Genomic DNA, 25,087 nt, shown 5'->3' on the forward strand with positions numbered 1-25,087 from the left:
GAAACCACATGATCTGAGTGAAATAACAATTTTGACCATTATTATTATTATTATTATTATTATTATTTGTAGTAGTATTACCAGCTCTTCCAAATTCCATGTTTCAGATGGATCATTTTATTGCTGAAAATTAGATACATGTTCATAATTAAACAACAGCAAGATACAGTGGCAGGCTCACAGATACTTAGTACAAAAGACCGTGCAGGTGACTTATGTATTAACAGTTTTGGGATGAGTGCATAAAAACTTACTAAGAACTGATCTAAATACAAAGAAATTGGGTTTTTGATTGGAAATTTGCCATGTGGCTAATAATAGGAGGCTGACAATATATAATGCATCATTGTCTCCCTGGAAACCCCATATAAAACATGTTACATTTTTAAATGAATAAAATGCAGCACCTAGAGTCAACCCCATAAAACCAAGAAGACCTGAAACTTTAATTGCTGCTTCTATGTATAATATTTTTGCATTTTGTTTTCAATAAATTTGTAGAGTTTTCTGAAAATATGTTTTCACTTTGTCATTATAGAGTATTTTGTGTAGATTGATGACAACAAGTCCATTTCATATTTTTTTTATTCAGTCTGCCACATCACAAAATGTGGAAAAAGTCAAGGGGGTTGAATTCTTTCTGAAGGCTGTATATTACATATCTCAGCACTTTACCCTAATTTTTGAGCGACTTTTTTTTTAATCTTATGTCCCTGTTAAGTATGCAGGGAAGTTATATGCTTGTATATCAAGTGTAATAATAATAATAACTTTATTTGTATAGCACCTTTTAACAAAACTGTTTACAAAGTGCTTCACAGAATAAAAAGGCATAAAAACAAATAAATAAAAGGAGTAAACGATAAAAACAATAGTAAAAGTGAGTTCTTGGGTAATCCAGATAGGAGGGAATTACAGTAGTCTAGCCTGGTTGTCACAAAAGCATGCACAATTTTTTCACAGTCAGCAGTGCAAAGCATGTCACGGACCTTAGAAATATTACGTAAAAGATAAAAGTCCGTTTTGCACACATTACTGATATGGTTCTTAAAACAAAAGATCACTGTCAAAAATTACACCAAGATTTCTTACATGATCCTTGGCCTTCAGGTATAGGAAGTCAAGATAAGGCAGAATGTTATCTCTCTCTGTGTAACAATATTAGCTTATAGAATGGACAGTTTCAGCAGATATTTGAAAACTTCATAGTTACACTCTCAGGAGAAAGCTTAAGCCACCAAGGGAATGAAAAACATTCAAAACGTTTCAAATAGACCTAGGATCTTTAAAGAATGACTTAAAGGCTATCAATTTAACAAAAAAGTTGCGTTGAAGAAGTCCAACACATCTAGTCCACTTGGTGAGAGCTTGTTCATTGCATTGGTTTTTTTTTTTTATGTAATTTTGTTTTATTTTTCTATATTAAATTAAAAAGGAGCCTATCTTGAGGCAGATATTTTTTTTCCTTCAAAACTTTATTGCAAGATTATACAAAACCAAATAATGCAAAATTAGGAAAAAACATCAACTATAAAAGCAGTCATCAGACATATATTCATAAAAACATAAATAAAAAATTATAATTGACAAATCAATGAAAAGTGAGACATTTTTTATTATTTGTTTGTAGTTTCAAAGTATTTGTTAGTTTTGTGTATCTAACATTTATTGACACAGTATCATCAAGTTCACAATGTATACACGTTTTTACATTAAAATCCTTCTGTATAGATATATCCTTCTTTATAGTTCAGTGAACTGGTGGCCTGTGTTTCTTAGGAAGTGTACCATTTGTCGTTCCAAACGGCTGCTGTATAAAAGCAACTAAATAAATGAAGCAGGGATTCTTCTTCAGAAGTTCAAATTCTACATTTATTATCAATGTCTTTGAGTTTAGATATAAGGGCATTGTTTGGGTATATATTATGAAGAATTTTCAGATGAATCTCTCTGGCTTTATTGGAAATACAAAAGTTAGGGGGCATGACATTTTCCAATTTATAAAGATGGCATTCCAGAAACTTTTGCCTCTGGGAATGACCCATAGGAAGGAGGATGTATTATTATGGATCACCTGTCTCAACTGCTTGTTGACACATTTAGTCACAATATCTAGACTCCCAATTTTGAGATGAAAATCTATTTTACGCACACATATGACTTATGTGGTTCTTCATTAGCTGCACAAGACCAGCAGAGACAGCTCTTACCACTTGAGACCGTAAGACAAAAGTTCTCGGTCCAAATGGATCTCCTTACGTCATTATCTGTATGGTTTTACCACTTCCTGTAGACAGAAGCACATCCAGGTCACACAAAAGGTTGCCGCCGTCGCCATGTTTCTGAATGAGATTAGCCCAAAACATTGAATAGTCACTAGCAATATCGATATTTTATTTTTTCGCCTAATAGCTTTTGTTATAGCTTGTGGCTTTTTGTAAATATGACTTAGGATTTATGAAACTACTACAGAAGCTCCATTCCCCGTAAGTTACCTTGGTGAGGTGATAATAATATTTATTTATTCATTGGGAGCTGGCCTACTAGCAAGAGCAAGCTAACGTTAACATCATTAGCTAGCACGCGTCCCGTAGCCAGGCTCAGTGTAATTGCTGAAACAGCACAGACGGCATAATTGCAAAAGTGACCGTCTAATATTTGTAGGCTACTTCTAGTATTTTGTATTACCCCATTTTAGTCTATGTCGAACTGTACCGTTACTAGCTAATGTTAATGCTAAACCGTACTGCTATTAGCTAACTAACGTTACGCCCCGAGACGATACTTTCAAATTGGTAACGTCGTTACAAACAATGAACGTTCTAGTCGGAACCCAGAAAGATGCGGTTCTGTGCAGACTGTTTTGGTTATAAAGATATAACCGTATAAATATCGACATTGCAAAATTAACTCTTGACTGTCTTAACAATGCAATTTATTGCAAGCCGCTACACAACAGTATCACAGCTAGTCACAGCTAGCCTTTGTTTGAAATGTAAATTGACGTTGGCTATTTTCCAGCTATTAGTCAAGCCCTCTTTGCCAGTAAACCATCAGTATCTGTATTATTATTGTTGTCATAACAATTATTTTTGTTCATGGTGTAAACTTACAACATTTTCAACATCAGGTATTTCTTTGGAAACGGCACGCAGATGTCTACGTTAGCAGGGGCGCGAATAAGGATATAACGTTAATGTCAGGAATTGTATAGCGGCTATGTCTATGTTCTGGAGTTTCAGGTAATAGGCCCTGCCTTCTTTTATCACCAGCTAATGCAAGGAGCGGATTCCTAATACAGCACCTCGCTACCCAGTAGATGGCGATTTAATGTGTCTGATGTGCCACCTGTCAAATGTGAATTGTTTTATCTGATAGCTGTAAACAAAATACGTTTAGTTTACTCAGTGTCATTGCATTTGCATCTGTGTGTGTATATAAAACATGGAAATTGCATAGGTATATTAATTTAAGTTAGAAATCTATTAAGGTGTTTGAACCCAGGGCCCAAATTGGATGGATTTAGTCCATTCTGAAGGACCATGGACTACTAATGCATACTGTATGCATTAGTAATTGTTATGGGGTGATCCACCAGAAAAAGGCCTGCGACCTGTTAAGGGTCCCAAGCCATGGTTAGAAGCACTGATTTAAGCATATTGTGATTGTTCTGTTATTCCCTCTCCACAGATTATTGTATTTAGGCATAGTAACAGTGTCACGCAATGCACCATGGAAGTGGATCACAGAATATGCAACGGCAACTCCAGAGATCCAAGTCTGTCAGCGGGTCTGAAGCAGAAGAGCAGCAGCAGCCAACCATGGCAGTTACTCAGCAGCAAGCTACAGTTAACCACCCTCAATCTCCTGTGACCACGTTTACCTCTGCAGCCAGCCCTTCAGCCCCTCAGTCCCCCAATTACCAGATAATCATGAGTCGCAGTCCAGTCACTGGCCAGAACATGAACATCACCTTACAGAATGTGGGTCAGATGGTGACTGGTAACCAGCAGATCACCCTAACCCCACTCCCTCTCCAGAACCCAGCTTCCCCTGGCTTCCAGCATACCACCCCTCAGTGGAGGTTTGAGCATGCTCCATCCTCCTACATCCAGGTCACCTCACCTGTACCCCAGCCCATGCAGCCCCAGAGTCCCACCCAGCACAGCCCAGTCCCCCTGCAGGGAGTTACACGACCAGGAGCCCCTGCAACAGCATTAGGTGTGTGTGGACAGAGTCCAACACGATTTGTTGAGGCTGGTATGTTGGTGCGGCAAATCAGTTTAGGCAGTCCATCTGGAAGTGGCCACTTTGTTTACCAAGAGGGGACAGGGCTGGCCCAGCTCACTTCAGCCACACCTGGCCAGGTACAGCTGTCTTCCCCAGGAGCACCAGGCTCTGTGAGGGAACGCAGGCTCTCTCAGCCCCACTCACAGACTGGAGGCACCATCCACCACCTAGGACCTCAAAGCCCTGTGGCTACCAGCACTGCTCTTTCCACTCTGGGCAGTCCTGGCCACATCACCACTTCCAACCTACCTCCACAGATCAGCAGTATAATTCAAGGACAGCTGGCACGCCCTATGATATTTGAGAAGACTTCACAGGGCGTGGTTGCTGGAGTAGGAACAGCTGCCACAGCGTCATTCAGTATACCCTCCTCCATCCCACCCTCCAGCCCATCCCTCACTAATCCTCCCCAAGTGATCTCCAACAACCCTCTTACGCCCACCAGTATGGCAATGGGCACCATGAAGAAGCAGACACCCAAGAAGTTAGAGGAAATTGCCCCCTCCAGCCCAGAAGTTGCCCAGCTGAGGAAACAGTGCTTGGAGCATCACACCAAGAAGATGGACAGCCTGAAGGAGGTGTTCAAAGACTATCTGATTGAGCTTTTCTTTCTCCAGCACCTCCAAGGGAACATGATGGACTACCTGGCTTTTAAGAAGAAACCCTGTGTTCCCCTGTATACTTACTTAAGACAGAACGACTTGGACCTTGAAGACGAAGAGGAAGAGGAAGAACAGTCGGAGGTCATTAATGATGAGGTATTGCATTTACTATCCCCTATTGTGGCAAGTGTTCAAGTAAGAATGTCAGAAATATAGAATTTCATATGCATTTCATCCCATGGATATTGTGCCTATTTCAAATCTCTGCCTCTTTCAGGTGAAGGTTGTCACTGGAAAGGATGGCCAAGCAGTGACACCAGTTGCCATAGCAACACAGCTTCCACCCAATGTTTCTGCAGCTTTCTCTGCCCAGCAGCAGTTTCAGGTGATAGTGGCAACCCTTGAAACTCCTTGACAGAATTACCTTGAAATTGTTATCTATAGTTTATTTCTTGAATGCCCTTTAGATTTTTTTGGAATGAGGAAGTAACTCACTAACTTCTTGAGAGACTGTCTTTGCAGGGTCATTCAGGGGCTGCTGCTGGCTCCATTACAAACCCCGGAGACATGGATGCCTTTAAGAGGCAACAGGCTATGGTGCAAGCAGGTAGGGCAAGGATCATAGACTCCTGTGTCTCTTATGTTGCTTTGTTTCCTCCCTGTTTGCTTTCTTTTTTGTTTGTTTTCTTTTCTCCCCTCTAATTGCTTCTGCTTTTAGATATTTGGCATCCTCTACTAGCGCTCTGTGTAGAAGTCTTAACCCGAGGAAGGAGAGGTGACCTGTAAGGTTTACAGAAGGTCATTGCTGTGTGCCGAGTACTCTTTTTTTGCGTTATGAGGGTATTGTGTGTTTTAAATCCCAGATCAGGCTAAGAGGTCCCGGATTGACGTTGGTCGCCATGGGCTGATTTTCCAGCATCCTGGTGTAGGTCCTTTAGGATCACCTGGCGTTCCACTCCAGCAGCTTATGCCAACTGCGCAAGGTAGGAGTGCTACTACCAGGCCGTTCTGTGTTCTGTTCGATGCTGCTGGACGTATCCCAGTCCTCATATGAAGGAGATAAAAAAAAAACTGAATCCCAACATTCATCGTCTACAAAAAACCTCCAAGCAGCATCAACAAACAGATCTTCATCCATCCGCTGGATTTCCCAGCAGGCCACAAGAAGTTCAGGCTTAGCTCTGCCAGCACCAGCTCTCTCTGTCAGGAAAAATGGGGAAGAAGACAATCCAAGTCTGAAGAAGAGTAGCCACTCAATGGGAAGATGCCATGTCTTATGATTTTACGTTTTTGTTTTAACTATTGATCATCCGTCCTTATCCATCTCTTCTTTTCTGAAGTTCGTTCTTCTCAGTCGTCTTTATTTGGACGGACCTTCCTGTGCTGATGGATTTTCAGCTAATTTGGAGGTGGATCACAGAAAGTGGGAAAGGGGGAACCCTGGGAGGAAAAATGAAAAACAAAAATCCATTTCTTCTTCCTTTCCAGCGGGGTTTGCGTGTTTACCCATTCTTTGAGTCCACTTGTCGTGCCTCCTTTTGGTTTCTCATTGTCATTCCTTCATGCCTCTTTCCCTCTCCGGTTATGCGTCCTTGCATTGTCAACACGGATTCAAAGTCATTTCAATCTTAAGTTCATGTGTTACATCTTCGAGAGTGTTGTCTTTTATTTTTTTTAAATCCATGTTCACGTTTTGTTGGTTTCCTTCCATGTTATTTCATGGCATTTGTTCTGACTTGGCTTCTTTCCCTCAGTCTAAGTAGGAGGGGAGTCATGTGGAGGAGTTGTGTTCACGGCACAGGTTTTTGCGAGTGTGGTGGTGTGGGTGTGTCAGGGCCAGGTGTTGATGGCAAGGTGGTGTGACGGGCAGGGAGGTAAGGCAGGCGCTGCTTTAGTGTGCACAGCTCCGCTCAGGCCTGCTGTATGCAAGACCCCATGTGTGTCCTTCTGCTCACCTCTGTGCTTTGTCGCTATGTACTGTTCTTCACTAATGCAGAGGCCTTCAGATGCCTTCGTTACCGCTAGAATGACATTGCTTCATGCATGCCAAACATATGGTGTTTTTGTGAGTGTCCGCTCTGTATTTTTTTCCCTTTCTTCTTCCCCTGTCTTTTTATTTTCAGTAGTTTTTTTTATTCATTTTCTTCTGAAACATTTCTATTTTCCTTCTGAAACCTCTCTGAAAACCTCTATTATTGCATGACTACTTTTTGATGTTTTTAACCACATTCTCTCAACATTTGAAATGCAATGTTTTGGTTTTGCATTAATCAAAGTAGTATTTTATTTGAGAGACATGTAGATTATCACATTGATTTCATTTCTTCTGTAATCATTTTGCTGTATGATTTTCATTAGTTTTCACTCTTCAGTCAGCAGGAGGTAGTACACTGCTGTTGATTCATATAGTACATCTAGTTCATTAAAGCAAGGTTCTGAGGAGCTGAAATAGCTGAAGCTAAAACATAGTCATTCTGTAAATTTAAATGTACTACATTCCTTATCTACTCCAATACAATCAGGTATTAACTTAAAAAGACTTGGCTTGTTTAAAGGGTTTTCTCACCAATATATTTAAGGGTAAGCTAGCAAACATCTCATGGCATTTTAATACCTTTTATTTTAGCAAGAGCACGAAAAATATGACAAACACTTTGAAGAAAAGATCAGATGACAACATTAACTCACAACCTGATTTTTGCCCTCTCTCCTTGTCTTGCTCTCTATACCACTCTTTCGTTTGTCTTATGATTTGGTTACTGTACCCCAGGCGGGATGCCGCCAACTCCCCAAGCAGTCCAGATTGCAGGACAGAAGCAGAACCAGCAACAGTATGACCCGTCCAAAGGGCCACCAGTGCAGAATGCTGCCAGCCTGCACACCCCTCCCCCTCAGCTGCCAGGCAGGTTGCCCCAGGGTGCCCTACCCATGGCAGGCCTGCCCATGGCTCTCTCTCAGCAGCCTCAGTTAGTGGACAGTACAGCCCAGCCTGGTGGTCAGCTCCAGGCTCAGGTGAAGGTGCAGGCGGGAGGGCCCATCCTGGCCTCAGTCAACCCCCACACTCAGCTCCAGGCCCAACTCCAGCAGCAGATGCAGCCTGGCCTTCATCTCCAGATGCAGGCTCAGCAGCAGCAGCAGTCCCAGGCCATGCTACAGTCAGGACAAGCGGTCAGTCTACTGGAAACCATACAAATACAACTTGCCTTTACTTTATGCCCAAAATGTGATGCTGCAGATTCAAGACCCAATTAAGAGTTCTTCTCTCTCCCGCTTCCACAGACGGTGGCCCTTGCTCGCCCTGGAACAGAGTCAAACCAGCCTGTCCAGAGGATCATGACCAACTCTTTATCCATGTCCACCATGTCTCCTGCCCCCCTCTCTGCTCCCAACTCAGTTCCATCCCCCCATACTGCGAGCCCTCTCCGCCCTCCTGGCTCCAACATCAACCCAGGCACCCAGTCCAAACTGGCTGGAACCAACGGCATCTCCACGGTCAAAATCGGGGGCTTTGGTCACAGCGCAGCCATGCAGTCATCACAGGAGGGTACCCAGGATAAGCAAGTCGAGCAGGCCAAACTGGTGAGTTTATATTTTCCTAAACACACCAGTGTACTCTCTCTTTTTTTTAAAAGTCTTAAAATGTTTTCAATTGATTTATCGATATTGATTTATTTATAGACCTTTAAATATCTTAAATACTGTTCAATGTTGCCTTTGATTCTTAAATACCATTTCAGAGGACTTAAAAGTCCTGCTTTTTCTTGGTGTTCTCCCTGATTGCACAGATGTATGCTTCGCTAGTTCTACTAGGTTTGTTGTTTTTATTCTTCTGCCGTATTTTTAGGGTCATATTGGTCTTAAATTTTATTTAAATTGCTATTAAAAAGGCTTTAGAAAGCCTTGCATGTAATGGAAGCCTATAGAAACCTGTAATCATCCTGATACAAATTCTGCTCATAAAGAAAGAAACTAGGTCCGTCACAACCTTACCCTACCGATGTGCCTGAATTGAGAAGTTAACTGGAGAAAATGGGGGGGGGGGGGGGGGGGGGGGGGAATGCAGCTACACTTTTAACATTCAGGATTACGGTCAGACTAAGGTATTCTTTTCATAATTTGTGTTTTTTCTAATGTCCTATACTGTCTCTAATCCCCAGGAGAGTCAGGTGCATCAACGCATCTCTGAGCTGAGGAAGGAAGGCCAATGGTCATCCAGTAGGCTCCCCAAGCTCATGGAGGCCTCGCGTCCAAAGTCTCACTGGGACTACCTCCTGGAGGAGATGCAATGGATGGCGGCAGATTTTGCCCAGGAGAGGAGGTGGAAAGAGGCAGCTGCTAAGAAGGTATGGGACTGTTGATACCTGTGTGTGAGGGCATGTCTGTGGTACAACAAATAAGTTACTGCAGAAGTTGAACTAGGGTCTTGTTGAAAGCCCATGTTTCTGATGTGCCCCCACTCCAGCTTGTTCGCACCTGTGCCCGTTACCACCAAGAGCAGAAGAAAAGTGAAGAAAGGTCCAAGAAAGAGGAGGAAATTCATCTTCGTCACATTGCCAGCACAATTGCCCGGGAGGTGGAATTCTTCTGGTCTAACATTGAGCAGGTATGGGTTTGTATGTTAAAGAATAACAATATCATTTAATCTATTATAAACAACAACAGTCTATTGGAATGAGATATTCTTTTTTTTTTTCAGGTTGTGGAAATTAAACTCCAGTTTGAAATCTATGAGAAGAGGCTGAAAGTGCTCAGCCTGCAAAAAGCCTCAGGCAAAGGTATGTCCCACTGAGCAACTCTGTAGCAATTATTTTGAGGTGCAAAAGATAAGTACAAAAAATAAAACACAGTGCCTTTTTGTTTATTAAGGTCAGAATAGCTCTCTATTTTTGGGGATTGCCCTACAAGGGGCTTGGTTTGAATGTAAACCTTGGCAGGAAAAACCCCATCATATCACCTGTGCATATCAAGTGCATTGAATTAAAATTCATTGTGTTACAGGACCTGCTCAGTTGACGGGAGAGAAAGCTGACAAAGAAGTAGGTGCTACACTGACATGCTGATTTATGACAATGACAGTGCCAAAGCATTGTCTTGGATACTTTATTTTACATTATTCTCTTTTTACAGGAGGCAACCACTTCAACTAGGAAAAGAAAATCAAATTCATCTTGTGCTGATGAAGAAGGTATGTGCCAATCTATGAACTCTCAGGGTTCATGTGTCCTGCAAAACCTGGATGTTTAAAGAGCCTGTGCAGTTGATGTTGTGGCGTTGCCTTGATAGTACAGATTTACCCTACAAAACTATACAGCCGGAGCATGCAACTGTTCACTTTGATTGAGTGTCATGTCTGTTGTCTAGTCCCAGATGAAGAGAGCACCATGGAGGAACAGGAGGCCATGGAGCAGGCAGCAGACCACAAGGCAGAGTTGGCCGACCTGGCCAAAGATGGTACTTCAGTTGCTTGCATTACTTCTCTGTCTATATATACACTAAGGAGGAAAAAACGCTAGAGGAGTTCGTGCTTGTCACCCACTTGTATAGTCCCATCTAAACCACACATATTTAGATTATCTGTAAACTGAAAATAAAGGTATGTTTAGCCTGTCATGTTCACCATGTTAGCGTCAGCAGACTGTAAAATCATAGTATAAATAACTTAATGGTGGCAGCAGGCATTAAGAGAGACTGATGGCATCGCTAGTGAGTTAGATGTGCCCTACAAGTACTAGGATGACCTGTGTGTATGTGTCTGTCTTGCTTACTCTCCTGCCTCTGTGTCATGTGGCTCTTAGCTGAGATGCCTCTGGATGCTCTGGTGAAGCAGTATGCTGGCGCCTATGCTGACAGCTTTGAGTGGCCTCAGCCCAGTCCTCATAGTGATGAAGATGACATGGAGGAGACGGAAGGTACCTTTTTATAATCTAAATCTGAAATTCTAAGCCATACCTGTTTTGCCAGTATGTGGATGATATGTCTCTAAAATTGTTGATATTCTGTATTTTCCAGGGATGGAGTGTCCAGAGGGCAGTCCCCATGAGGCGGTGGTGATTGACTCCCTGCTTAGTGTGGACCAGTACCGTGGGGCTGACAAGGCCAGCTCCACTGACACTGATGGCAAGCCCATCAGAGACATAGCTGAAGTGGCCGCTGCCACAGAGCTCATCCTGCCCAAGGGCAGCGCCAGGACCACCTCCTCTGTAAGTCTTCTACACACACGCACACACCAGTTGTTGAAGGGTTCAAGGTGTTAGTGAAGACTATTGTAAGGGAAAATCAGAGGGTATATCCTGTCAGTGTTTGTCAAGAAAAGAACAGATACCTACTTTTTTTTTTTTATAATAATCTTTATGTTCTTTATATTAGACCCGCAGCCCAGCTCCTTTTCTACTGCATGGCTCGCTGCGAGAGTATCAGCAAATTGGTGTGGACTGGCTGGCAAACCTTCACAAGAAACACCTCAACGGCATCCTAGCTGACGAGACGGGCCTCGGCAAAACTGTCCAGACTGTGGCTTACATGGCCCATTTGGCTGGTCAGGAGGGTATGCCTCTGTTTAAGGAGAATAACAAAAATCTGTGTTTTACGGTGATTGGCTTTTTTTCTGAAGGATGAATAAGGTGGATTCATGGTCTATTTTTGTCTACAGGCATCTGGGGACCCCACCTTATTGTGGTGAGGACGTGCAAGTTGGTGAGCTGGGAGATGGAGTTCAAGCGCTGGTGTCCTGGCCTCAAGATCCTCCTGTACCTGGGCAACAGACGGGAGCGCAGATCTAAGAGAATGGTAATTTATTTGAGAGTTTTTTGTCTTTGCAAAGAGCTCTTTCCTGTCAAAGTGAAAATAAAATGTAAAAGTTTTTTCCCCAATAAACTGATGAATTATGACCCATGACACTGATTTCATCTGATGACTTTCATCTCCAGTGGTGGGGGGAAGCCAATAGCTTCCATATATGTGTGACGTCCTACAAGCTGCTGTTGAAGGACCAGAGCCACTTCCTGAGGAGAAGGTGGAGGCACTTGGTCCTAGACGAGGTGCAGCACATCAAAAACATGACAGAGAAACACTGGGAAACCATCTTTGCTCTCAAAAGGTGTGGTGTGACAAATATGCTTTAGTCAGTCCAGTATTTCTTCAGAATCAGGGTTATGATTTTTCAAGGTTGGACACATAACTCCCATTTATTTCTAATGGGAGATGATTGTTTACCTGTTTTGTTTTATGTTCCAGCACTAAGAATTGTTAATTTATTAATTACTAGGCTTTTGGGAGTGACAAACATGCCTCTAGGGGTGCGTGTGTGTGCACGTGTGTGTGTGTGCATGCAGATTATTTAACTGATCTGATCAGATCTTCATGCAGCATGTCAGTGATATTTTTTTCCCTTTTTAAAATCACTTTTAACATGCTGTTAGATGCCTACAACTCAGCTCTGAGTCTTCCCTGTGTGTCTTCCAGTGAGCAGAGGATCCTACTCATCAACACGCCTCTGCAGAATACTCTGAAGGAGCTGTGGACCATGATCCATTTCCTTCTGCCAGGAATCACCAGGCCCTACTCGGACTTCCCTGTCAAGGCAGGCACAGACCAGAACCAGGACTACTGCCACAAACTGGTCATCCGCCTACACAGGGTGGGTATAGCCCCTGCCAGCCCCTCTGTGCCATAACTGTGCCATAGTGAAACATGGATTTATGCACCTACTATGCATAAATGATCGTTACATGTGAAATCCTCACACACTTACTCTTAACTGTAGATGATCCAGCCCTTCATCCTGAGGCGCTCCAAAAGGGACGTGGAGAAGCAGCTGCCCAAGAAATATGAGCACATCCTGAAGTGCCGCCTCTCTAGCAGGCAGAAGAGCCTTTACGAGGACATCCTCACTCAACCAGGGTGAGATCGTTGCTCCACATAGACAGATAGATTGATTGTGGTTTCACGCAATCAAAGGTTTTCCCTGGCCCTGAGAGTCATATTTGTTAACATCAGCAATAGATTAGGTTTCTCGCTGGGATGGGAGCACTCTTAAAACAGGGTTCCCACAGGTCCTAGAATTCATGTAATATTCAATTTTGAGAGCTCTCATTAATTTTTCTCATTAAGTCATGGAATATCAGGAAATTTGTACAATTGATCACTTTACAGCAAAGTAAACCTTTATCACAATGTTTTTTCAGCCTTTTTGACATGATTTATGGCATCACTTTGTGGTCACCAATTGTTTTGACTCGGGATGGAAAGTCATCTTTTTCGATGAGTCAGTGGGTTGTCGGAACATTTAGTTTACTAGTCGGTCTGAAGAAGGGCCTATATTTAAATTAGGCTGTACTGTTGATAGGCTTAAAAATAAGTTTCTTGGCTGTCTTAGTAATGAAAAGGCATTAACTGCGTTTTTTGTGGCAGAATGCCCTTTTTCTCACTTTAAAAATAAATTTAAAAGCAAAGATAAATGTAAAAGACCTCTGGTCTATTCCTTCCCTTTTGCTCATGTTGAACATGGGCCTGCAGCCTTCGTCTAGATTACAATTTCTCTGTGATGACATTTTAGATGAATGATGAAACTTTAATAGGGCATATTTAAGACAGATTTCCACAACCTTGGTGGGATTAGGCAACTTCTGCGTTGTCAAAAAAAAAGATGAATATGTTACCTTTTAATCTAAGATGTTTTTGACTGAAACGTCGCTATTATTAAATTGTGATCTACAAGTAGATGGTGTGCGGGAGCCTTATATGTTTAATCTTACTTACTTACTTAATCCTCTTCGTTCCCTGTGGAACATAAGCCTGCGACTATCTGTTATATATTTAATCTAAGAGGTTAAAAAAACAATGTCAGCCACCATCCCAAATATTATTGGCTGATGTTATTATATGAATCTCAGTGGTACAAAAAAAAATCAATAAAGACTAGCCTATTCTGGCCCATCCCTAGTTTTTACATTCATTTACTTTTTTCTCAACTGAAAGCCAGTACCAACATGCCAGGAACGTGAACAATTTAAGGACCTGGAATATCCCTTTTGTTTTGGGGTGGCAGCCTTGCTCAGAGCACACAGACATGTTTAAGAGAAAACATCAGGATACAGTTTGTTTTCACCTTTGCCATTTCGCTAATGATTTAAATCCATTGCTCACCAGAGCGGATGCAAAAATAACAGCGATAAAGTGGACACAGATGTAGCTTGTGACAAGAAATGAGAGAAACTCCCTCAGAACCTTTTATGCAACACAGTAGGAACTCACTGAGAAGATGTGTACTCCTAGGTGCTCAACACAACACTTCAGCAACTGGTTAAGAGTATGATAGGTGATAATGAAACTGCTGTGAACCTATCACACCTACAATAAATGTGGTTTGTCTGTATTGGGGGGAAAAAATGTAATTATCTCATCTCATTGGCTGATTTTCACTTGATTTAAGAACAATTTTAAGACTCAGTATAACTTGTCAAGATGGATATTTTTGGATTATGGTTCCTGTTTTCCTTCCTTTTCATCTTTCATCATGTCTTCTGTGTGTCCTCCTCCAGAGCCCAGGAGGCGTTGAAGACAGGCCATTTTGTCAGCGTGCTTCAGGTCCTGATGCAGCTGCAGCGGGTGTGTAACCACCCCGAACTGGTGGCTCCCAGAGAGACCAGCAGCTCCTACTTCTGCTCCTCTCTGCAGTACAACACCCCATCACTGGTGCTGGGAGCACTGCAGAAAGATCCATGGAAGGTACGTGATTGTGCATTGCATTGTTGCCATGAACCAAGGTGTCTGCAGGTCCTCTTAAATTATCTTAAAAGGTCCTGAATACATATAGCAAGTCTTGAATTCACTGTTAGAGGTTGTTGCAGTCTCTTGGTGTTCTGTTTTTCCACTGAGAAATCTTCCCAGTCATGCAGACCTATGTTGTGGTAGACCTACCGAAACTCGTAGGTACCCTGAATATGCTGTCATCCTGCCTATATCTTGTTCTGCTATTTATCTATTATATCTGCTTCTATGTCATGTGTCCTTGTCTTTCTGTCAGTTGATTTTTTTTATTTTTTTTATTGTATTATAATTTTTTCTGTTTATTTTGAACCCCTGTCAGTCTTTTTACCTCCTGTCAGGATGTAATTATAAATACGATTTTTGATAGATAACATATGTCTGCTGTTGTCTTTGATCTTGTCCTCCCAGACGGCGGATCTGTCGATATTTGACCTGATCAGCAATGAGAACAGACTGACTAGCTATCAGACTAACGAGGCAGTTCCCAAACTCAAGATTACAAAGCAACTCATAGAGGAGATCTACACTGCTCCAGATCCACCGCCTCGGCCCAAGCCATGCAAGATTAAACCCATGAGGTCGGCGCTGTTCCCTTTACCTTTTATAAATCTCCATTAGGATATTGTTTTAGCCTTTGGACTCCTTGGACTACTTTGTAATTGCCTTAAAATGGAAACTTAATGTTATTTGTTACACAGATATTGTGGCATTGACACAACTTTATTCTTTTCTTTGTTTCTCCTGTTTGGCTGATTAGGTTGTTTCAGCCAGTGCAGTATGGGACAAAGCCAGAAGGTCGCCTGGTTGCTATCACCAGTGCTGCAGGCCAGCGTCCTCCAACCACCACCCCCACCACTACCACCGCCAGCCAGCCAGCCCAGACTAGGGGCAAGTCCCCCGTCACCACTACGACTACTACAACCACTTCTCAGGGTAAGACCACAACTTCCCACCTGCCCAATATTGCACCAGCAACAAAAGGAGATGCACGTTTTTATGAGCAGGGGCTGTACTCAGGACAGGAAGTTCTCTTTTTTTTATTATTATTATCTAACGGCCACAGTGGCTAATGGATATAAAATTTTACCAGCTGCTTTAACTGTTTTGCCAGTCAAATCGTTTTTGAGAATAAGAAAGGTTGGTTTGTTGCCAGAGTGACTAGCAAAGACAAACTTACCAACCACTGCTCAAGATTTACGAGTATGTGGCTAATTGTAATTTCCTATCGTGTTTATACTGGTTTTCCATTTGGAATGTTTGCAGTGTATAATGCTGTGCTGCATGAGTGTAATCCTATTTTGAGTGGATTTTAATGCACATCATTTACCCTGTCTTGCTTGAATAATTCATTCACTCTGTGTCCACACTGTCATATGTTGTAAGCAGACATTTTTAATATTAGTGTTTGTAGCATATTTCATCAAAGTATGTAAAACACTACAAATCCTTAAAGTCAAATATGCCATCACACAGAAGTTCTTCAGAGAAGTTTTTTTTTACTACTCCACTGACCAGCTGTCTTTTCACTGGTCACAGCTTATACAGCAGACATGCTCAGCTAGTGTAGTTTTGGTTTCATGTGTTTGGATTTATACTTACCATGCAACAGTGGTGGGCAGGCCACAGTATTTTCCTCTACAACCTTTGTTGCTACAGCAGTGATTGGATTAAGTTTATCTGTCCCTGTAATTATACTAAAAGCACTAATTATATATATTGGACCTATACTCATTTGTGTTTTGTGTGGAAATTAGACTAAAATGTTTTTTTTGTTTTGTTTTTCACATCTTCTCAAGCAGTGGTGGCCGTCGACTTGCTGTGGTGGCCCACCACTGCTGAATGAATATGTAGAGGAACTGACATCGTACTGATGCATTGACTGACTATTGGGTCACCCCTAACACATAGTCCCATGCCCAATTCCCTTGTACTTTACAGCGGTTGGAACAGCTACTCAGAGAGCCCAGACTACCTCTTCTGTCAGCAGCAGCAGCAACACTGCCGCCTCCTCTGTAGCCTCCTCTGGGAGCAGCGGCCTCGGGCAGCATGTGTTGGGGGCCGCCCCTGTGGCCCTGGGCCAGACCTTGGCTGGCACAGTTGTGGGCTCTATGGCTCCCATCAGCCAGCCTGGCATAGCACAGGTCCCCAGGCCGGCTCTAGCCCCCAGCCATGCTATCCAGCCCAGCTTGCTGTCCCAGAGGCTGGTTCTTACATCCCAGGCCCAGGCACGGTTGCCTAGTAAGTGGCCTCCCCTCCCCTCCCTCTCAACATTTCCCCTCCACTTCTGGCACAACAGAATGGGCTGATCTGAAATGAGTCCTTTCCCTGGGACACTGCTGATGTGTGTGTTCAGTCTTGACTTTTCTAAAGAAATAGGCAGTGGCTTTGAACATTCACTCTAATGTGAATCCATCTGGATGAATAAATAGACATCAGTAATGTTAATTTTAGAATATTTGTCAAAAGTTGATATGGCCCATTTTATATTTCAGCTCTCAGAATTTATATTTTTAGTTTTGATCTCTTCATTTAAAGACAACCAAGATACTCTGAACTGTAGCCATATCAGCAGCATCTCCACAGCCTCAGCATTCCCCAGTTTCTTTCTTGAAACCTGCATGCCCACAATGAAAAACCCGCTTTTTTTTACACCACACAACACTATACTATTTTAATCTAATTATATGTCCTTCCCTCCCTCTTGAAACATGATTATTTTTTCTCCCAGTTTACTAATATTCTTTTGTCTCTTGCATCAGCCCAGCTGCAGGAAGAAATCCCAAAGCTTTGGTTCTTATCTTTCTTTGTTTTGTTTTGTTTTTTGCTGATGTTATGGTTTCACTCTGATGGTGAGCATCGCTGCAAAGCATGTAGAAATGGTCCCACGCGTTGCCGGCTTTGAGACCACTCCCTGCCTCAGATGTGAACAGAGAAACCTTTTCAGTGACAACACACAATATGTGAAGAAATCAAAAGGACAAACTTTTTTTATTTCCCCTCCAAATTTCCAACATTGTGATTTGGGATTATTGTAATCTCTTGATACTGATACTTGAAACTCAATACAGTTCTAAAAAGATACTTTTTAAAATCACCTTCATTTTAAAATGCAAGCACATTTCATTATGTTAGAGTAGTTATTTTCCTGATAATATTTTTATATAGATTTTCTTTTCCTGCACACCACACTCAATTGATATTTTCAATAAAATATATTAAATGTAGATTCCAAGAATACATTTTGAACTTTTTAATGCCATTGGGTACTTCTTGTTACCTTAAAATTGATCTCAGTCCCTCAAAAACGGTATGGTACCGAAAGGTATCTTTTTTCGAAACCCATCCCTAATCATAATTTCCTTATGACGGGTGTGTTGCCTTTGAAAAGGCAGTCAAGTGCAGTCCATTGCTTTAAAATGAATGTGTTTGTTTCAGGCTCTCTGTCTCGCCTGAGGACTGCCCTTGTAGCCATTTTGTTTCCCTTCAGGGTTTGTAAAGAATAGGAGCTGCTATGGTTCTGTTGTGGAGGGCAGCTGTGCTCGCTCCACTTTTTAACCCACCCTGGTTCTGCATGTCTTGTCTCTTTTCACCCTGTAACTAACTGATGCATAGTACCTTTTTTTGGAACTATTGGTATGCCAGAAGTCTTAACTGACTTTTGAATGCTTTATTTGATGAGGTATGTGTGTGTGCTCTTCCATCTTATTGAAGGTGGAGATGTGGTGAAGATTGCCCAGCTGGCCAACATAGCGGGCAGTCAGAATCGTATCTCCCAGCCGGAGACTCCTGTCACCCTGCAGTTCCAGGGCAACAAGTTCACGCTGTCCCCCAGCCAGCTCCGCCAGCTCACCACCGGACAGCCCTTGCAGCTCCAAGGTACACTCGGTAATGTACACCCCCTAGTCATTCTTTCCTTTCATCTAATTTTCTCCCTTCCTTCCTCGGTCACTTTTAGTCAAGTTTTTTGACATTTCCATGTAATTTAAGTCTCCTGACATTTGATTGTCCTCATTTCAATGTAGGAATCATCAATTTGTAGAGCTTTATATTAGAATACAGACGCTTACTGCAGGTCCTGAAAAAGGCTTCGAATGTCTTAAATGGTATTCTCTAAACTCAAGGCATTAAATGGTCCTGAATACAGTTAAATAAAGCATTGTATGTCTTAGATTTAGTCAGAGGAAATCGCAACATTAGTACAACTGCTCAGTGTGGTGTTATTCCAGTGAGATATCAGGCCAGTCATGCAATCCTAAATTACAGTTGTTTTTGTCTCCACATTTATTCTAGCTGGCATTAAAATGTCTTGAGAAGTCTTGAATTTAACTTGATAAGACTTGCAGACATCCTGTTACTGATCAACACAAACAGCTTTGTAATGGTTGTATGCTGTGTGTCGTGTGTTTTTTAGGCAACATCCTGCAGATTGTGTCGGCTCCAGGGCAGCAGATCCTCAGGCCCCAGGGCTCCATGGTAATGCAGACGGTGCCACAAGCTGTTCCTGTCTCCAACTCAGCTACACCTGGCACACCTCAACCTGCCACCTCTACAGCCCAACAAGGTGATTCATCCACAGTAATGACATAGCAATTTCAATTTTTGAGCAACTACCACTCAATCATTTGTTTAACTAACATCAGCCAGCACTGATGTATTGATGCACAGTATGTTTAACAATTTTGTAACATGAAATTTCACCGTCTCCTCACTGAATTGTATAGCTTCTCCCATACATTCTTCATCTGCTTGCTCTATGATGCTCACATGTTAAAGTAGGCAAAACATTGCTTTTACCTCTCTCCCCTATGTGACCATTCTGGGGTCACAGGAATATTGTCAGGGCACTAATGGCTCTGACTCTTGGTAGCTGGTAATGTTGGCGATGTAGGAAATTATGGTTATTCTATTCATTAGCTACATACCAAAAATGTAATTGTATGTAATGGAGTATACTGGTTATTGGCAATTCACAAAATTTAATTTTAGTATTGGTTGATCACCAGTCTCAGGTTTAGAGAGAATATCTGCCTGTTCTAGTCGGCAGCCAGTTGATCAGACCATCCCTAAAACCACACTGCTGTTGCACTGCTAAAAAATGATCCAGGCCTAACACTGGCATTATACACCTAAACATTGTAGTTATTGTTAATACACTTAATGTTTTCCATGTGATAATGTTCTTACTGATTTTTATTTTCTATGTTTCTCTTTAAAGCCTTGGGAGTGACCACAAATGCCACAGCAGCTGCCTCCAAGCCCACTGCTGCAGCTCCTGTTGCTCCTCAGGTCAGTACATTACTTTCAAAGTAAGTCGTGTTTATAATGACCTATTTCACTTTCTAAGGATGTTATCGCATTATGTTACCATGTGCAAATTCAGTCTCTTTGACTTTGATGAATACTCATGTGTGTCTCTGTCTCTCTGTTATGTTCAGGAGTCTTCAGAAGAGAAGACTCAGCAGGTCAAGGAGCGTCTGAGCCGCCTGTTTGAAGCCAACGAGCGGCGCTGTGGCCGCAGGGTGCTGTATGGGTTGGACCTGCTGCAGGCATGCGCTGTGAGCTCAGAGCCTGGTCACTCTGCTCTGACTGCTGGAGGTTGGAGGTGGGTCGGCAGGGAAAGCTGCCTCAGGGCCCAGAAGACCTGCGTCGCCACCACCTCCACTCTGCAGTCCACCCTGCTCTCTGTCGAGGAACGCCTGGACACCGCCAACAGCCTTGTCAAGAGGTACTTCAGCTCATTGTTGAATCCTCCTTATTGGTATAAATAGCATTTCTAAAATTGATAGTTCTACTCCTCAGCATTGATTGTCTCAGACACATTTGAAGCTGTTGTAAAATACCCGTACAGTTAACTTGCATATTAATGCGCTGACCAAAAATCACCACTCATACGGTACTTATGCATCACTTAGCAACCACGTTGTTTAGCTGCTGTTCAAGGCATTATTTCTACTGCCATTTTATAAAAGCAATAAGCCACTTGACACTTAACAGTAATTTTAGAACAGCTGAGAGGGTTTTACCTTTATTGCTGAATTCAAATAGTGAACAATTGATATGTTTATATCTGTACGTATGTTTATATCTTTACCTGTTACACATTGAACTGTCCCAAGTCATTGAGAATCTGCCCCTATATGTCCATCTTCCAGGCTGTCATGTGTGGTGCCTGCAGCTGTAGCCCCGCCTCCTCACCTGTATGCAGCCAATCCCCCGGTTCCCTACAGCCTTGGGCAGAAATCCTTTGGCCGTAGGCTCCAGGAGGCCGCTGCCCCCCACAGCACTGACATCCACTGCCTGGCATCCAGACGCCTTTTCCACTTTCCTGACCTGCAGCTAATGCAGATGGACTCAGGTTAGCACAGCACTATTTTCCATATGGCTTCACATGCAATACACTAAGGCCGCACAATTAAAACTATATTGAAAACATATATTGCAGGAAAAAAATAATAATAATAATCACATTATTGGTAAGTCAGTTGTAATTTCCAAATTACCAATGGCTGCAATTATTTTTATAAAGGGGGGAAAAGATCTAGCAACTTCTTAACAATGCATTCTTGTGCTGTGCAATATCCCTATATAGTATATTGTGGGGCTGCTGTGCAGCCGCAAAATGTTCAGGATGATTGACTTGCATCACAAGGGTATAAGCCAAAACAGGAAGATAGGGTTTCCGCAGGCCTTGAAAATCCTTGAAAGTTTGTGGATTGGAGAAAATAAAGACTTGAAATTTTTGAAAAATTAATGTATGGCCTTTAAAGTGCTTGATCTCAGCCTAGATGTCGTTTAAAGGTAGACCTTTATTGGATAGTTGAAAGTGGAGAGAGACAGGAAAGATGGGGAGAAAGAGGGGGGTGACATGTGACAAAGGTCCCAGGCCGGATTCAAACCCTGGGGCCGGTTGCACCAGCTGGACGGAAAAAAGTTGGGTGTAAGCCCTACGACGGGCTTAGCTACGTCCATCCTTGTGATAAATATTTACACCTGTTGCACCATCTAAAACTACAACTAGGCACAGCTACGCCCAGCGTAGACGATGCACGTCCACGCTGACACATTCTACCGCAGTGATAGTTGCCACTCCATTCATGTTGCTATGGTTACAAACTTACATTTATTTGCGCCAACGATTAGATTAAAAATGACTGCTGAGCCGAAGAAACGAAAATTAAATTACTCTGATTGCGAAACAAGAAAAAATATTGAACTGTACAGTAAATATATGCATATTTTAGTATGCAAACAAAACAATGCCATAACTAATAAGAAAAAACAAGACGTCTGGCAGAAGATAACAGCGGCAGTCAATGAAGCAGATTAGGAAGTCGGACAGTCGACGAAGTGAAGAAAAAATGGAAAGACCTTCTTCAGGCAGACAGGAGAGACTCTAGCCTGCTCAGGAGGGACCCCCTCCTAAAATCTCACCATACAGCACTAACATCATGGATGTGTTTGGCGACGACACGCCAGCTTTCAACGGGCTAAGAGGCTGTGACACTAGTGCCAGCTATATAGACCTAAAGGAAGAAAAGCAAGTTGAAGCTGGAGAAAGTTTTTCTTCCACATCAAATGCAAATTCATCAGACACCAGTCATGAAGGTACATGGCCTCTTAAAAATAGTAATAAATCGTAATAGTAATAAACCTGTTTCCACTGGCTGTAAATTTATGAAGCAAGTTTTATTTTAATGAAGCTGCATCTCGTGCAGAGGATCCCAACCCGCCTTCAGCACCGCGGAGTGGAGATGGAAACGGAGAAGTTACGGATGGAAAAGCCTTAGAAATCCAGCTATTAGAGCGAAGGGCCAGCTACACAATCGAGAATGACAGTGTGTTTATGAACATCTAAATAATCCCATACATCTAAATAAATATAAATCCCATACATCTAAATAAAAATTTTTAAACATCTACATCAGCAATCTTATTTTATTTCTCAACATACACAATTTAATCAATAAATAATTTATTTACAAGCTGTTTACATGTATTTTTTCGCCAGGACATACAAGTTGCTGTCTCTTCATTTGGAGCATGGGTTGATTTAGGGGAAAGACATAGGCCGGATTTAGCCACGTTCTTTCATAGGCTGATCAGCCGAATTATATTTCTTCTGATGAGATAAACCGTCACATCCTCCTCTGCGGCTTGTTCTCTGATATGTTCCACCTCTGCCTCCACTGGTCCCAAATCCTCCATTGGGAGAGGCACTCTCTTGGCTATGCAAATGTTGTGCAGCACAGCTGCTGGACAAATGATGGTGCATGCCCTCTCTGGCTCCATCCTGATTTCACTGTGCAAGTAGTAGAATTAAAAAAAAAAAAAAAAAAGAAAAGTCATTAGTATGCCTATATGCAGTAGCTATGCATCATCCCATAACATTACTCTCTGATAACCTATACCAGTTTAAGTGTAGGCTAAAATAAACAGGGGGTGGACATGTTTCATATTTAACCTAAACATAAGCCACACACACCTGCGCTTGAGCACTCCTATGCAGCGCTCAATGATCGACCTCGTCCGTGAGTGCACATAGTTGTACTGTCTTTCCTGCTCCATCCGGGGTACCATGACAGGTGTCATCAGCCACTTCTTTAAAGGGTAGCCACTGTCTCCAAGCATTATGCCAGAGAGCCGTCCCTCAAGATGCGTGCGTCATGGGCAGACCCATACCACTGCGCCACCACATCAATTAATTTCATGTCTGCATCGCACACAACCTGAACATTAATTGAGTGAAAGCCTTTCCTGTTCACAAAAAGGTACTCGTTTTTAGATGGTGCCTGGATGCGCACATGAGTACCATCAATACAACCAAAAATACCGGGTATGCCGGAGTCTCTGCGAAATCTCTCCTTGGTGTGTGTGGCCTCCTGCTGGGTGGGTAGACGAACATACTGGTGAGCCCGGTCTTGAAGGGCCAGAGAAACCCGTTGTATCGCCCGGCATGCTGTACTTCTGCTTACATTCACCATATCAGTGACTGTATTTTGGAAAGATCTACTGGCATAAAATCGAAGAGAAATTAGCACCTGCAGTGCTGGGGACAGTGCTCCGTTCCTATCCGTTACATGTTGCAACTGCGGTGACAACTCGTCAATTAATTCAAACAATTCAGCCCTGCTGAAATGAAATCTCTCAATAAGTTCTCTATCTCCTGGACATCACCGTTGCATGTATGGGCCTTAGACCACTGAGCCACCAGGACACCCAACATGAGAATAACTTGTGACCGTGAATAGAGAGAGTTGCAGTACCTCAGACAAGACGAGATAAAAGCATGGATGACCTTTTCTAGGTCTGTAAGTTGATTTTTGATATCTTTTTCTTTTCAAAAGGTAAATTGGAGGCCCTGGCCATTCTGCTCCAGAAGCTGAGGTCAGAGAGCCGCCGTGTCCTCATCTTTACCCAGATGGTAAAGATGCTGGACATCCTGGAGGCCTTCCTAGACCACAGGCAGCTCACTTATGTGCGGGTGGATGAAAGCTTCACTCCTGAGGAACGACAGGTAAAGTTTCCACCATTTTAAATTGGCTCTAACCAGCCATACTTGGTAAGAAGCATATTCACTCGAGTTTAATCAGAATCACCTTAATTAGAAAGTACAATAAATGTACAGGAATTTGTCTTCATGACACTGGAGCTGACAGATATTGAGAGCTTAGCGTTCCACATTATATTTTAACACAGAAAGATACAAAGACAACAGGATCTCTCAGACAGTGCGAAGGAGCCAGATACAGGATACACAGTTAACTAGTGGTGGACAACCGAAAGTCTGTAGGTTTTCATTCCAACCAAAGACTACAGCAGGTGATTTCACTGTTTAGCACCTTCAGCCAGAGAGGAGGAATCGGTGAAATCACCCCCTGTAGTCTTTGGTTGGAATGAAAACCTGCAGACTCTTGGCCCTCCATGGCACATGGTTTGAGACCCCTGGTTTAACATTTGATCATTGTGCATTCAGGCAGTATGGCATACAGTGTGATTCCAGCTATAAAATACATACAGTGTATATGACCAGTAATGTATTGGACCAGTGTAGCATATTCAGATATACTGAATAGGATGACATGCATGAAATAAATTACAAGCATTATGAAACATTGACAAGTATACATTGAAGACATGTTGTCTTCTGCGTGATACTGTAGTAGTTCACTCTCTCATAGACGGCCCTGCCTTTCTGTTCCTCCCTGTCTAACACCAGTACCTCCCAGAGTCAGTGCAGAGTTCTGGCTCAACAAGGGGACAGACTACTTTGCTCTCTTCCCTCCCTGCTGGATGCTGTTCCTTCCAGGGCCTTAAGAGATGCAGACACTGGCTATTCTTACTAATTGTCTGGGCTCAAGTTTCCTCTCTGCCTGAACTGTCGGATCGTGAATGCTTCTATCTGATTTTAACTAACCTTTTGCCTTCAT

At 42.5% G+C, this 25,087-nt stretch overlaps 1 protein-coding gene and 1 non-coding gene across 2 annotated transcripts in view; both read left to right on the plus strand.

Annotated features, from left to right (window-relative positions):
- Window positions 1–2,350: 2,350 nt before the first annotated feature.
- ep400 (E1A binding protein p400) overlaps window positions 2,351–25,087 on the plus strand; it is a 36,441-nt gene continuing 13,704 nt past the window's right edge. Inside the window, exons 1-30 of the mRNA XM_071515030.1 lie at window positions 2,351–2,486; window positions 3,691–5,048; window positions 5,170–5,277; window positions 5,415–5,499; window positions 5,756–5,875; window positions 7,663–8,060; window positions 8,172–8,471; window positions 9,050–9,235; window positions 9,355–9,495; window positions 9,589–9,667; window positions 9,891–9,928; window positions 10,020–10,077; window positions 10,254–10,343; window positions 10,688–10,801; window positions 10,902–11,092; window positions 11,259–11,436; window positions 11,542–11,678; window positions 11,819–11,988; window positions 12,354–12,528; window positions 12,655–12,791; window positions 14,432–14,618; window positions 15,069–15,238; window positions 15,418–15,593; window positions 16,599–16,898; window positions 18,372–18,545; window positions 19,072–19,221; window positions 19,876–19,946; window positions 20,096–20,385; window positions 20,813–21,015; window positions 24,005–24,174. Of these exons, the coding sequence (XP_071371131.1) occupies window positions 3,726–5,048; window positions 5,170–5,277; window positions 5,415–5,499; window positions 5,756–5,875; window positions 7,663–8,060; window positions 8,172–8,471; window positions 9,050–9,235; window positions 9,355–9,495; window positions 9,589–9,667; window positions 9,891–9,928; window positions 10,020–10,077; window positions 10,254–10,343; window positions 10,688–10,801; window positions 10,902–11,092; window positions 11,259–11,436; window positions 11,542–11,678; window positions 11,819–11,988; window positions 12,354–12,528; window positions 12,655–12,791; window positions 14,432–14,618; window positions 15,069–15,238; window positions 15,418–15,593; window positions 16,599–16,898; window positions 18,372–18,545; window positions 19,072–19,221; window positions 19,876–19,946; window positions 20,096–20,385; window positions 20,813–21,015; window positions 24,005–24,174 (5,919 nt within the window). The 5' untranslated portion in view covers window positions 2,351–2,486; window positions 3,691–3,725. The remainder of the gene's footprint in view (window positions 2,487–3,690; window positions 5,049–5,169; window positions 5,278–5,414; window positions 5,500–5,755; window positions 5,876–7,662; window positions 8,061–8,171; window positions 8,472–9,049; window positions 9,236–9,354; window positions 9,496–9,588; window positions 9,668–9,890; window positions 9,929–10,019; window positions 10,078–10,253; window positions 10,344–10,687; window positions 10,802–10,901; window positions 11,093–11,258; window positions 11,437–11,541; window positions 11,679–11,818; window positions 11,989–12,353; window positions 12,529–12,654; window positions 12,792–14,431; window positions 14,619–15,068; window positions 15,239–15,417; window positions 15,594–16,598; window positions 16,899–18,371; window positions 18,546–19,071; window positions 19,222–19,875; window positions 19,947–20,095; window positions 20,386–20,812; window positions 21,016–24,004; window positions 24,175–25,087) is intronic.
- Window positions 24,858–24,988, plus strand: LOC139640862 (small nucleolar RNA SNORA49). Its single transcript, XR_011694956.1, has one exon. It is a non-coding gene; the product is annotated as a small nucleolar RNA SNORA49 (small nucleolar RNA).

The sequence above is a fragment of the Centroberyx affinis genome, unplaced genomic scaffold (genome assembly GCF_046629955.1).
Source record: "Centroberyx affinis isolate AG114_WGS23_722 - 3 ecotype Tasmania unplaced genomic scaffold, CSIRO-AGI_Caff_v1 ptg000297l_1, whole genome shotgun sequence".
NCBI classification, from domain to species: domain Eukaryota; kingdom Metazoa; phylum Chordata; class Actinopteri; order Beryciformes; family Berycidae; genus Centroberyx; species Centroberyx affinis.